Source organism: Gymnoscopelus microlampas (genome assembly GCF_963454915.1).
Source record: "Gymnoscopelus microlampas genome assembly, chromosome: 1".
Taxonomy (NCBI): domain Eukaryota; kingdom Metazoa; phylum Chordata; class Actinopteri; order Myctophiformes; family Myctophidae; genus Gymnoscopelus; species Gymnoscopelus microlampas.
In genome coordinates this window covers 55,585,973-55,598,472 of record NC_139962.1, presented here as the reverse complement: position 1 = coordinate 55,598,472, position 12,500 = coordinate 55,585,973, and the positions used below count along the sequence as shown (strand labels likewise).

The following is a 12,500-nucleotide window of genomic DNA, read 5'->3' as shown; positions in this document are numbered from 1 at the left end:
ATTCCATACCTAGTGGCCGTGCTGTAGAAGGAGAATTTGCCCATGTTTGTTTTATGGGTGGGTGGTACCAGATTGTTGTTTACGCTCCCTCTAGTTTCGTGACTGTGGGTGTCACTAACTTTTTGGAGGTATTTAGACAGATATGGGTATAGAGGGCATTTCGGGCAAATCTGCATTTACAATTTTGAAGACCAGTCCCATTTTTAGTTGTTTAACCCCGTCTTCCACCCTGAGCCAGCCTAGGCTGGCAAAGTGAGTGGGAGAGAGGTGGGTCATGGGCCCCACTCTCAGAAGTAGTCGAATCAGTTTGTTTTGGGAGGTTTGAAGCTTAGTCTTCAGTGACACTGAGGTGTTGGAGTACCAAGAGGAGCAAGCATAGTCATGAAATAAAGTTGTCAGTCGCCACGACTGATTTCAGTCATTTGGATTCCATAGAAGCCAGCATGTCTTCTATGGAAGCATGTCGCATTTTTCTCGTTACTTCAAGATCAAAGAGTATTTGAAGTGATCAAACTAGCAATAGAATAGATATACAGAAGTATCTTCCGTAAACATGAATGGTCTCAGAAATGTCATAAAAGCTAATCTGTGATTTCTTTCTAACTGGTTAGCTGTATTGTAGAACAGCAGCAACGTAGTTTTAGAATGATGATTATTACCTAAACAACATCATTACATTTTCAGTCATGAGATTTTATTTTGCTTTATTCCGTGCAGCTCTCTCTCTCTCTCTCTCTCTCTCTCTCTCTCTCTCTCTCTCTCTCTCTCTCTCTCTCTCTCGGGACTGCTGGCAGCCCCGGGGGCTCCGAGGATGCACCTGCTCTATTAATAACAATAGACGCACTTCCTTCTCATACAGGAAGAGGCTCCTCCCTCCCTCCCTCCCTCGATTGCATGGCTCTCAAGGAGCTGCAGTCTCTTTCAAAGAACAGCCAAATAACATATAATGGCAGGGCTGCTGTTTTCATTTGTGGCTGGGCTGATGGACCGATTGTTTTTCTCGCCCTGAATGTCACATCTCTGCGTAGTCACAAATAGATCCTGATTTTGGAGAATAGCTTTGTTATACCTTTTATTATTATGTGAAGAAGAGTGGACTTGTTCTTTTTTACATTTCCACAGAGATGTATTATGTTGAAACTTTATATAAACAGTCTAGACAAAAACAATATACTGTGTATGTGTCTGTAACTGGCAGTGAAGAAATATAGATGAAGGAAGTGAACTCTCTCTGGAGGTGTGCTGATGCAGTTTGTTCTCTCTGTTTGTTTCTGTGTGTGTGTGTGTTCTAGGTGGTGGTTGATACAGCTCAGATAGAGAACAAGGAGGCCTATGCTCCTCAGATCACTCTAGAGGGATCCAGAGTGGTGGTGCAAGTCCCCTCTACCTGGTAAGGAAAAGCCTCATCAAATGATGTTTGAACATTTATAAAACATCTATTAAGCTTTACACTTAACCTTTCAACTTTACACTTAACCTTTCAACTTTACACTTAACCTTTCAACTTTACACTTAACCTTTCAACTTTACACTTAACCTTTCAACTTTACACTTAACCTTTCAACTTTACATTTAACCTTTCAACTTTACACTTAACCTTTCAACTTTACACTTAACCTTTCGGTGTTGCACAGCGTTTCCAACCGAAGGTTGCCGTATGATGACGCAGCCTGTCCCAAAGCTGCATTTTATCACATTCCGTGGACTAGCATTTAATCAACACTTTAACCACTTTAAACCCTAAATACTTCATTGACTGGTGTCCTCCAGGGGTCTATACTATGTACCCTACTTTCTAACCTTTACACCAAATTTCTGCCAAACATATCCGATCTACAAGCTCATAACGCATCGTGTTGCGACACGTTAGTTCACAAGAAGGCCTCATCCAGCTCTGGCAGTGGGGAGGGCAGTTTCTCCATTCCCAGCACCCCATTTCGCACATGCTCACACACACACACACACACACACACACACACACACACATCAGTATCAAAGCGCTAGACCGCTGGGAGTTGGATTGCTGATGTGGAGCGCAACACCTACAGTACCATCTGCTCCCAGTACTTACCATACAACTTAGTTACCCAAGCCGTGCTACTCATACACTGAGTTGGCAGCGCCCTTTGTGGTCCAAAGGCAAGTACTTTACCTGACTGAGCTACCAATGGATGGCTGGATAGATAGATAGATAGATGTACAGGAAAGCAAACAGACTTATGCAAGAGTAAGAGTAAATATAAAATAAACACGAGGTGTTTAAAGTCGGCTGACTGAACGACCTGAGTGTGCTTTGCAGCAGTGTGTATGTGGCCTCCTTCCGCAGGCTAGTATTACTGTGCAGGAGCTCAACTACTGTACATAGATCTCTAACAAAAAACAACCTCAAGCTGAATGGGAGCACTGGTTATACTAGTTCTTAGCCCTTATATACCATCGCTCTTTTGATTGTGACGTCATAGTCTTTGCTCAACTCTCAGAGTTTGGTGTTGAGATTAAGATTCTCTTCCCCGCTGGCCTAGCGGTCCGGGCACTTAGGCTCCAATGCAGCCTGTCAGCGTGTTGCGGGTTCTCTGTATACCATCAATAAAGGCATAAAAAGCCCCAAAAAAAGATTCTCTCTTGCCCCAAAACTACACATATACCAGCTTTAGAATTCCTTGTCCGTCCTCCTCTCAGCTTTCATACTGTCTGTCTGTCCACAGTTACACTACATTGCAACAGAACACATACTGTAAATAATCTATGCATCTGTGTGTCATTTTTTCTTTGGCTATTCAAAAATAGCAGATCTACAAGCTCATAGCATGGCACAGCGTGCCACTCTATGAGCTTGTAGATTGCTATTTTTGAAAAATGTGTGTAAAATCTTTGAATATATATATATATATTTTTTAAAGCGAACATTTGTAACGCAAATCTTTGCTTCTGGAACAAGATATTTTACAAATGTTCGCTTTAAAAAATAATATATTCAAAGATTTTCACACTTTAAGCTTGTATATCTGTATTTTTTAATAGCCAAAGACATCTAGAATGACACAAGATGCGTTCCCGGATTGAATGGGTTAAATGGGGACGTTTGGGATCTGCAAAGCCTCTTATTCACCCTTTTTGTGAAGGTTCAACGGTTTCCTCACATTCTCACCTCCAACGCAGCCTTTCTGCTGTCGGCGACTCAACAGCTCTGCTTATTAGTTGGAGATCACATGTCTCGGCCTATAGGGCTCCTTGGCATTTTGTATGTGAGGGAGGGTGATATTCGCTTGCTTTCCTCCCTCCATTTTTTTCCCAGCTGCTCCAGAGATTCAAACAAACAACCTAAAAGTGAGAAGCTTGCTTTCGTATTCCTATGAATCTCCTGCAACTCATTCATTCATGACGGAAAATGAAGCCCACAACTCATTCATTCATGACAGAAAATGACGCCTGTACTGTAGGCCTTGTGTTTGACACATGAATACACGCATGACTAAGAACAGTAGGGTCAAGTATTTGTCTGTTCTGTAAATGCACCAGGGCCTTGGTGTGCGTGCGTGTGTGTGTGTGTGTGTGTGTGTGTGTGTGTGTGTGTGTGTGTGTGTTAGGGGTTGTGCCATCCTTTGCTATGTCGTCTCTTATCCTGTCTTAATGTGTGTAGGTGTCTGAAGGAGGACCCAGCCACCATGTCCCTGCTCCAACGAAGTCTAGACCCAGAGAAGACTCTGGGCCTGGTGGACGTCCTCTACACGGCGGTGTTTGACATCAACAGATGGAAGGAGAGAAAGTGAGTTGAGGATCGAAGCCTTCACCGAAACCTGGAGTAAACTTGGGTCCAGTGTTAAAAAAGAGTTTCAGTTTGTGTCTAGTTTTAGTCGACTAAATATCATAAGACTTTAGTCGATTAAATGTACAGTTGACTTGTTTTGACAAAAATGTATTTTGGCAGGCCTTGATGGCTGACTTTATACTTGGTTGCATGCTGAAAATAGCCGATCTACAAGCTCACAACGAGTCGTTGTGAGCTTGTAGATCGGCTATTTTCAGAGTGCAACACCCGAACCCAAACATAAAATGACTTGTCTCTCTACTTAGTTATACTGGGTCTCTTGTCCACTAGTCCCTCACTAACAAACGTTTTTGTCTAGTTTTTATTTGTTGACAAAATTGTCAATATATTTAGTCTTAGTTTTACTGAGACTAGTGAAAAAAGGTAGGGGACAGACATTTTCATCATAGTTTTAGTCGTCGAATTTAACACTGTTTGGGTCTGGTTCCGGTTTGGTCGGTCATTTCTAGTTCTTTTAATACTGAACGTGTTGTTATCTGCTTCCCATCTTCCAGGGAGCAAGCCTTGCCCACCATCCAGATGCAGCTGCAGCGGGAGATCCCCGACTACAGCGGCCATTCTGACCTGCCCCTCGGCACCAGCTCCAAGATGTCCAGCGGCTTGCCCAAGTCCATCTCCAAGCTCACCTCCAAGTTCACCAAGAAGGCCTCGTCCAGCTCGGGCAGCGGAGGAGGAGGAGGAGGAGGGGGCAGCTACTCCATCCCCAGCACCCCGTCTCGCAGCATGCTGTCCGTCAGCAACTCCAACGAGGACAACAAGCCCAAGAGCCTGGTGCACCACAGCGACGCCAGGCTGCACAGCATCCTGCAGATGGGGGGCGGCGGCGGCCTGCCCGGAGGTCCGGGCCCGGACCCCGCCGCCGCCCCGCAGGGGGGCGGGCAGCTGTCCATCAACGGCGTGGCGCTGTGCGGCGGCGTCGGCGACGACCAGGGCATGAACCTGCCCACCGACCAGGAGATGCAGGACGTCATCGACTTCCTCTCGGGCTTCAACATGGGCAAGTCCCAGCAGGCCTCCCCGCTGGTGAAGAGGAGGAACTCCGTGGCGTCCGCCAACCCCGCCGAGCTCAAGCCGCCGAGCGGGGCTCAAGCCGCTCCCTCCGCTCCTCCTCCTCCGCATAGCTCCCAGGGCGCCGTCTCTCCTCACGGCACCCTGCAGCAGCACCCTCCCTCCCAGGCCCTGCCCCAGCAACCTCAGCCCCAGCAACCCCCGCCCCAGCCTGTGCAGAAGCAGCAGCAGCAGCAGCAGCCGCCACCCTCTCAACAGCAGCCACCACCCCCGCAACAGCAGCAGCAGCCGCCACAGCAGCCCTCCCCTCAGGCCCTGCAGTACTACCAGCACCTCCTGCAGCCTATCGGCCAACAGCCCCCTCCCCAGTCCTCTCAGCTGGCCCCTCAGCAGCCCCAGCAGGCGCTGCCGCCCCAGCAGAGAGTGCCGAGCAAGTGGCAGCAGCAGCAGCAGCAGCCCCCTCCTCAGCAGCAGCAGCCCCAGCAAGGCCCGCCGCCGCCCCCGGGGGGGCTGTCCCCCCTGGGGCCCATCGGGCAGTGGAGCTCCCCGAGCCTTCCCCCCGACCTGAGCTCGGACCTGTACAGCCTGGGTCTGGTCAGCACCTACATGGACAGCGTGATGTCGGAGATGCTGGGCCAGAAGCCCCCCCTGCAGGGACCCCGCAACAACACCTGGCCCAACCGGGACCAGAGCGACGGCGGCGTGTTCGGGGGGAGCATGGGGGAAACGCTGCCCTTTGATCCCGCAGGTGAGTTGATCCAAAGATATTCAATTATTAAAGATACGATCAATCCCAATTGGAGCCACTAGAGGTCGAAATGGTACACAAATCCTACATAAGTGGACGCCGTCTGATCTCGCAAACGTCCTATGTTTACTGGTGCTAGATCCCGCGAGAGTGTGTTGCTGGGACAGAGAAAGGTCGATAATTAAGCAGATTCTCTCCTGATTTGTCTCTGAAAAAAAGCCATTTTAGTATGAAACTGTTGGGAAGATAGTGTTTGGCCTGTGATTGATTCCAATATTTAGTTCAGTGACCATGGGGCAAAAGAACGGTTCAGAAGCTGTGTTCACGTTCACTCTTCCATTGGAAAGAATAGACTCCAACCTGCTTCCGGTCTCCTAAAAAGGCGTCCGCCTACTTTTAATACCCCTGTTCTGTGCTGAAATGTGAGGTGAGAGAGATGAAGTATCTCTTTGTTGGGGAAAAGAACCTTACCATCAGGGTGGCAACCAAATGTAATTGTTGGTGAATGGTCATAATGGCCATACGTTTGACAGGCTCTTCGTCAGGTATTCAACCAGTATTTGGATGTCCTTTTCTTTTTTTTGTTTGTTTGGTCACACTTTCACCACAGTTGATGCATTTTAGAAACCATTGGCCACTATGGCTGTCTCATGAATGAATGAAAAAGATGATTCTTCCAAAAAGAGGTTTCTCACCCGACAGCAACGAGATATTAGGCTGTCTTTGAAAGTAAGTCCCCCCTTCCCCCCTTCGCCTCCTATAATATAATGTCTCTGTTTGACAAAATGTTCACACCAGTTGTAAATCCTTCCCAGAACACCTTCAACTTGGGTAATAACAGGTTTGGCCATTTTCCTGATGTTCCCATGCTAATCAGAGAGTTTATATGCACACTCACATACTTAACCCATTCATTCCGGGAATGCTTCTGTCATTTTAGATTTCTTTGGTAAGCTCATAGTGCGGCACCATAGAGGGCCATGAGCTTGTAGATCTGTTCATTTTTTTTCTTTTTCTTTTTAAATGTGGGAAAATCTTTGAATATATACAGGGGTGCACATAACTGGTGCGCAGGTGCGCATGCGCACCCAAAATAAAAAATGCGCACCACATCAGGCGATGCGAGGCGCTTTTGCGCACCAACAGCTGGGACAGGAATTTCCAAGCTTTTATTTTTTAGCAAAAATAAAAAATAAAACCCTGGAGATCGAGGCTAGGAATTTACTTCCTGAAGCCACACTCACACAATCACTCTAAAGCACCCGTCGGCCCCATGTACAGCCATAGGCACAGGGGTAGAGATATGACTCGCGTCGCCTCATATCGCCTCGCATTGCCTCGCTGCGTGCACGCAGCCAGCAGCGGCTGTTAGAGGCACTCGTCACCGATGATGAACGCACCGTAATGGTGCAAAATATGCCGTGAACGTCCCAATCTGGCGGATAAAATCAGCGCAGCAGCACAGGGCACCAACCTTGGGGGCTTTATCTAACAGCGTGAGAAAAAAGAAACGGCGAAAATCGGCGGAATTAAGAAGCAGAGCGTCCTTTTTTTCTCGCCCCCCCCCCCCGTTGACAAAACTGTCCGGTGGGCACCGTGCTGAACCCCCCCCCCCCCCCCCGTTGACAAAACTGTCCGGGCTGAACCCCCCCCCCCCCCCCCCCCCGTTGACAAAACGGGACGGGCGCCATGCGCACCAAGTCACATGTCCAGGTGCTCTTCTGCGTACCAGACCTAAAAAGTTATGTGCACCCCTGAATATATACATTTTTTAACTCAAATCTTTGCTTCTGGGGGGGTTCCTGGAACAAAATATTTTCAGTCTGCGGACTAATACATATGATTTTGGGGATCCTTGACTTGAAAACCGTTTGAGAGCCACTGATAACATACGTTTTTTCCCCCTAAAAACTGTTAGGATTTAGAAGAAATTTGTAGAATCCCCAGAAGCAAAGATTTGAGTTCAAAATGTTCGCTTTAAAAAAACATATACTATATTCAAAGATTTGCACACATTTTCACGATTCTTCAACCACAAAAAAGCAGATCTACAAGCTTGTGGCTTGAGCTTGTAGATCTGCTATTTTTGAATAGCTCAAAAGTATAAAATAATGCTTATAGCTAAAAAAAAGAAAATCTAAAGTGACACAGTATGTGTTCCAGGATTGAATGGGTTAAACGTATGAGGTTAAGGAATTTGTTTTTGGATTGGTGCAGATCAAATCTTCTTTGGCAAGATAATACTGAAGTATCTAATGCCAACATACATAGATCTTTTGATTGGAACTGTGTTAGAGCAAGATAAAGGGAGAGAGAGAGAGAGCCAGGCGTTACATGTTCGAACACCACAGTCATTAGTCAGGTATTCATTATGCCAAGACCGTTGTTTGCGGCGCAGGTATAGACTTAACGACCAGAAAGTTGGGTCGTTGTAAATAATAGCGATTTTGGCATTGAACATTCGAACATATAAATAAAAAGTACCTTCCTGTTTGCCCTTTAGGCTTCGTAAATCAAAAGTTTATGGCAGATATGACCAATAACTTAAATATACAAAGAAATGGCTGACATATTTAATCATTTTATACTTAAAAAATATATAGATAAATAGCTGATCTAGAAGCTTAAAAGCTTGTAGATCTGGTATTTCTGATTCATCTGAATGGATGAACCTTTCTCAGCATGGAAACGATTATGCAAAATAATTGCGATGATCTCAAATAATTGCAATTGGACGATTATGTAATAAATGTGACGGGCCTAGTTGTATACATACATTTAAACTATTTGGTGTTTTAATGGTGAGATGAAACAGTGAAGAAATTGTGACATTGGATATAAAAGTTCTGGAAACCAATTTATCTCTGTCTGGTTCAGGTTGAATGGGTTCCTGATGTTCCCGAGTCGCGATATTAATAACCAGAAAAGATGTGCACTCACTAAAGTGCATACCTCTGCAAGATGTGCCATTTACACAGTGATTATGACTGATTATGTAATGATGAGAGGCAGTGATTGTGACCTTTTCCCTTGACGTTTTTAGACCCAAAGGCTCTCTTTTTGGAGCAGCTATCCGATCATTATAAAGAAAAAAGCATTAAAGTCTGCACACTGGTAATACTGTATGCTCGCACTGTTTATTGCAAAGTCAACGTTTCCATCGCGTCTGGTTCTTCATTTCCATGAAGATCCGGACACGATCTAAACGTTGAATTAGAAAAAACGTGCCGTGAGCTTTTAGATCTGCTATTTTTGAATAGCCAACATATAAATGGAAAAAGTGGTTAAAATGATTGTGATGCTATATGAACTACCTTTGCACGACCCCCGCTGGTCCGCCCCCCCCACCCCCCCAAGGACCCCTGGAGGACCCCCAGTTTGAGAACCACTTATAGTACTTTTATAGTACTTTAAACTTTTACTAACACCTTGCTGGATAAACTTTTATAACTCCTGGGGTCTGATCCACAAAACATGTCTATTGATCTAGTGCCGACTACCTGATGTAGGTCATAGTGTAACAAACAGCTGTTTTTTCCTCGGGCCAGCCAGCGCAGGCCGTTTGTAATTTAACCTATTAAGGCCTGAGGTTCCGATTTCTACAAAATGTCTTGTAAATCAGTTCGGAAAAAAAACTTATGTTGCTAGGTCAGTGGTTCTCAAACTTTTTCATGTCAAGGACCCCAGAATGTTTTTATTTATGTATTTGGCCGCGGACCCCCATCTCAAAATATGTTGTTCCAGGGACCCCCAGAAGCAATGATTTGAGTTACAAATGTTCGCTTTAAAAATATATACATTCAAAGATTTGCACAGAGTTTCTGCTATTTTTGAATAGCCAAAGTGTAAAATAATGCTTTTTTAGCTCAAATAAAAAAGTGACACAGATGCGTTTCCAGGTCTTAATGGGTTAAAATGTGTCGGTGGCTATTTTTTTCTTTACAGTGCACCGACCAGATCAGACCCCGGCTTTTGATTGTAGCCCCGGCGTGCTCATTGTGCGGCGCTGACTTAAGGCCCATTGTGAATTTTCTGCTATGCTAGACAGTCTGGGCTAAACGGATTGTTAGCTCCGGGGCACTGGCGGTGGCGAGGGGAAAAAAAGAGAGAAAAGAGCTGATGTTCAGAAACTCACCGTGGGTTGGTTGGTTGGTGGTTTTGATTTTTTTTTCTCATTCTTTTCATGCACAGTGGGGTCGGACCCGGAGTTTGCGCGCTACGTTGCTGGGGTCAGCCAGGCCATGCAACAGAAGCGACAGGTCCAGCACATTCGCCGCCCGAGCAGCAACGCTCGCGGTAACTGGCCCCTCCCGGACGAACAACAACAACACCGGACCTGGTCACACCCTGAGTACTACAGTGAAGGGTAGGTTAACCACACAACATTGTTATAATAATAAAACTGTTTATATGGCACCTTTCACAATTGTGCTTCAAAGTGCTTTACACGTGAGGCAGGGTACACGAAAAGCAACAAAAAAACAAGAAGCAACAACAGACATTTCAGACATTTAAGAGTTACAGATACAGAGCAGTGTTGATTTTGTCGACTAAAACCATGACGAAAAATGATCGTCGACTACCTTTTTTCACTGACGAAAACGAAATAAAAACTAAATAGAAACCAAGCTACAACGACTAAAACTAAGACTTTGTATAAATATATTGACAATTTTGTCAACAAATAAAAACTAGACTTACTGTAAATGTTAGGGAGGGATTATAGTGGAGAAGAGATCCAGTAGAACAAGTGAGCTTGTAGATCTGCTATTTTCAGCATACAACAAAGTGTAAAATCAGCCATTACGACGCCATCAAGGCACCGCCATAATACATTTCAGTCAACTAAATCAACTGTAGATTAAGTCGACTATAATCTTATGATATTTAGTCGACTAAAACGAGACAAAAACTAAAACATTTCAGATGACTAAAATATGACAAACTAAATGAAAATGTATTCAAAAGACTAAACTAAATAAAAATGTGCTGTCAAAATCAGCACTGATACAGAGTAAGGAAAGTATACAGCAATACAAAGGTAAGAAATGACAATAAGAAGCACCATCAAGAACAGTGTATAGCTTGAGGAACCGAATATAACATGGCGTCCACTTCTCCGTTGAACTCAATGGTGACGAGGCCACCATGTTCTATTCAGGTTTTGAATGGTGCTCTCAGGCTTGATGCTGTTACCGGGAAAGCATCCGTGTCATTTTTTTTTTATTTCTCTGGCCAACATCTGTCTCTTGTCTGTGTCAACACAGGGAGGCAATCAACAGCAGCTGGTCGGCCAATCAGGGGGACTCGGCCAGCTCCAGCGACGAGACGTCTTCAGCCAACGGAGACAGCCTGTTCTCCATGTTCTCCGGACCAGACCTTGTAGCAGCTGTGAAACAGAGGAGGTAAAACAAAAGCACCTTATGGGCCATAATGTGAATTTCATAGTTTCGACTGAAAGTATGACGAAAAATGTTCGTCGACTACCCTTTTTTTCACTGGCGAAAACTAAAAAAACTAAGAAATGGTGACTAAAACTATGACCAAATGCATTGACAGTTTCGTCAACAAACACAAACTGTCACGCTCCAAAAATAGCCGATCTGTGAGCTTCCGCTTATCTGCTATTTTCGGCATGCAGCCAAATATAAACGAGGCATTATGACACCATCACAGCCCGCCAAAAATACATTTTAGTCGACTAAATCAACTGTAGATTTAGTCAACTACCGTAAAATCTTATATCTAGTCGACTAAAACCAGTCTAAAGTTCAGATGACTAAAATGTGACTGAAACTAAATGGAATTTTATTCAAAATTTGCTCTGTCAAAATGAACACTGCCTTTTGGGACCAGCATGCTGCCAGCCTGAGCTCTGTGCTGTGACTATGAAGTCCAGGCACCAAATTAATAAATGCCAATATTACAGTTATCGTTCATCTGCATCGCTGTCAGAACATCTGAAGAGCCACTTACACGTGTATTAAGTGATTGCTATCAGTGTGGAAAATGAACACCGGGCATAATCCATTAACAATGCAAATATGAATATTGTTTGGAGACAGGTGTGTGGGAAGTGAGCAGCAGTACGTAACCATGAAGGAAATGTCGCACACCCCATTTCTTACTTATAATTAAAACATATATTTTGTATTGTAGCTGGTACATTTGTCTACTCTATTAGGTGTTACCAATTATACTAATTAAGGCTCAGTTCTATTTAGTGTGGCATAGTGGTTGTCTTATGAATTGAATACCAAGGCCCTCATTGGAAACAAGTCCGCAAGGACTTTTATGAACGGACCTGTTAGACAAAGTATTTTAAAATGTAAATGTGTTGTTTTACTTTTTTTTTTTTGCCTAATAAAATATTCAATCAATCAATTATTTTCAAGGACCCCCATAACTCTGAGAGTGTAGTAATGGAACCAAATGGACCCGTAAGGGTCCATTTGGTTCCATTTGTACACTCTCAGAGTTACACACCCACCATAAGGGGCCATTTGGGAACCAAAATGGAGTGTTTCTAGTGAGCCAACATGCACGTTATCAGCACCCTGACCAGAATGGAACAGAGCCTGTATTAGCATCATTGGTAACACCTGTGAAGGAAGTAAGAAGAGGCCCAATTTCTTTCCAATATGGCTGCTGTGCATAGAGCTAATTGGCAAAAACGACTAAATTGGTAGAGAAAAGTTACTGGAAAATCGACTGCTTTATTCATTTACCAGACAGCTTTTATGCTAATACTTCCTCTTTGTGTCCGTAGGAAACACAGCTGTGGAGAGCAAGAGGCGTCGTGTACCCTGCCATCCCCACCGCTTCATCACAACCTGGATGACAACCAGGTAAACCGTCTGACTTGGTTTCACATTTATGGTTTTTGGACTATTTTTACCAGTCATTTTAGCCGGT

At 44.5% G+C, this 12,500-nt stretch overlaps 1 protein-coding gene across 1 annotated transcript in view; it reads left to right on the top strand.

The window, feature by feature from the left end:
- The window catches only part of garre1 (granule associated Rac and RHOG effector 1), a 65,731-nt gene that overhangs the window by 50,383 nt on the left and 2,848 nt on the right, over nt 1-12,500 (top strand). The window contains exons 8-13 of the mRNA XM_084075281.1: nt 1,293-1,390; nt 3,641-3,766; nt 4,324-5,585; nt 9,777-9,951; nt 10,853-10,990; nt 12,355-12,433. Coding sequence (XP_083931407.1) covers nt 1,293-1,390; nt 3,641-3,766; nt 4,324-5,585; nt 9,777-9,951; nt 10,853-10,990; nt 12,355-12,433 — 1,878 coding nt within the window. The remainder of the gene's footprint in view (nt 1-1,292; nt 1,391-3,640; nt 3,767-4,323; nt 5,586-9,776; nt 9,952-10,852; nt 10,991-12,354; nt 12,434-12,500) is intronic.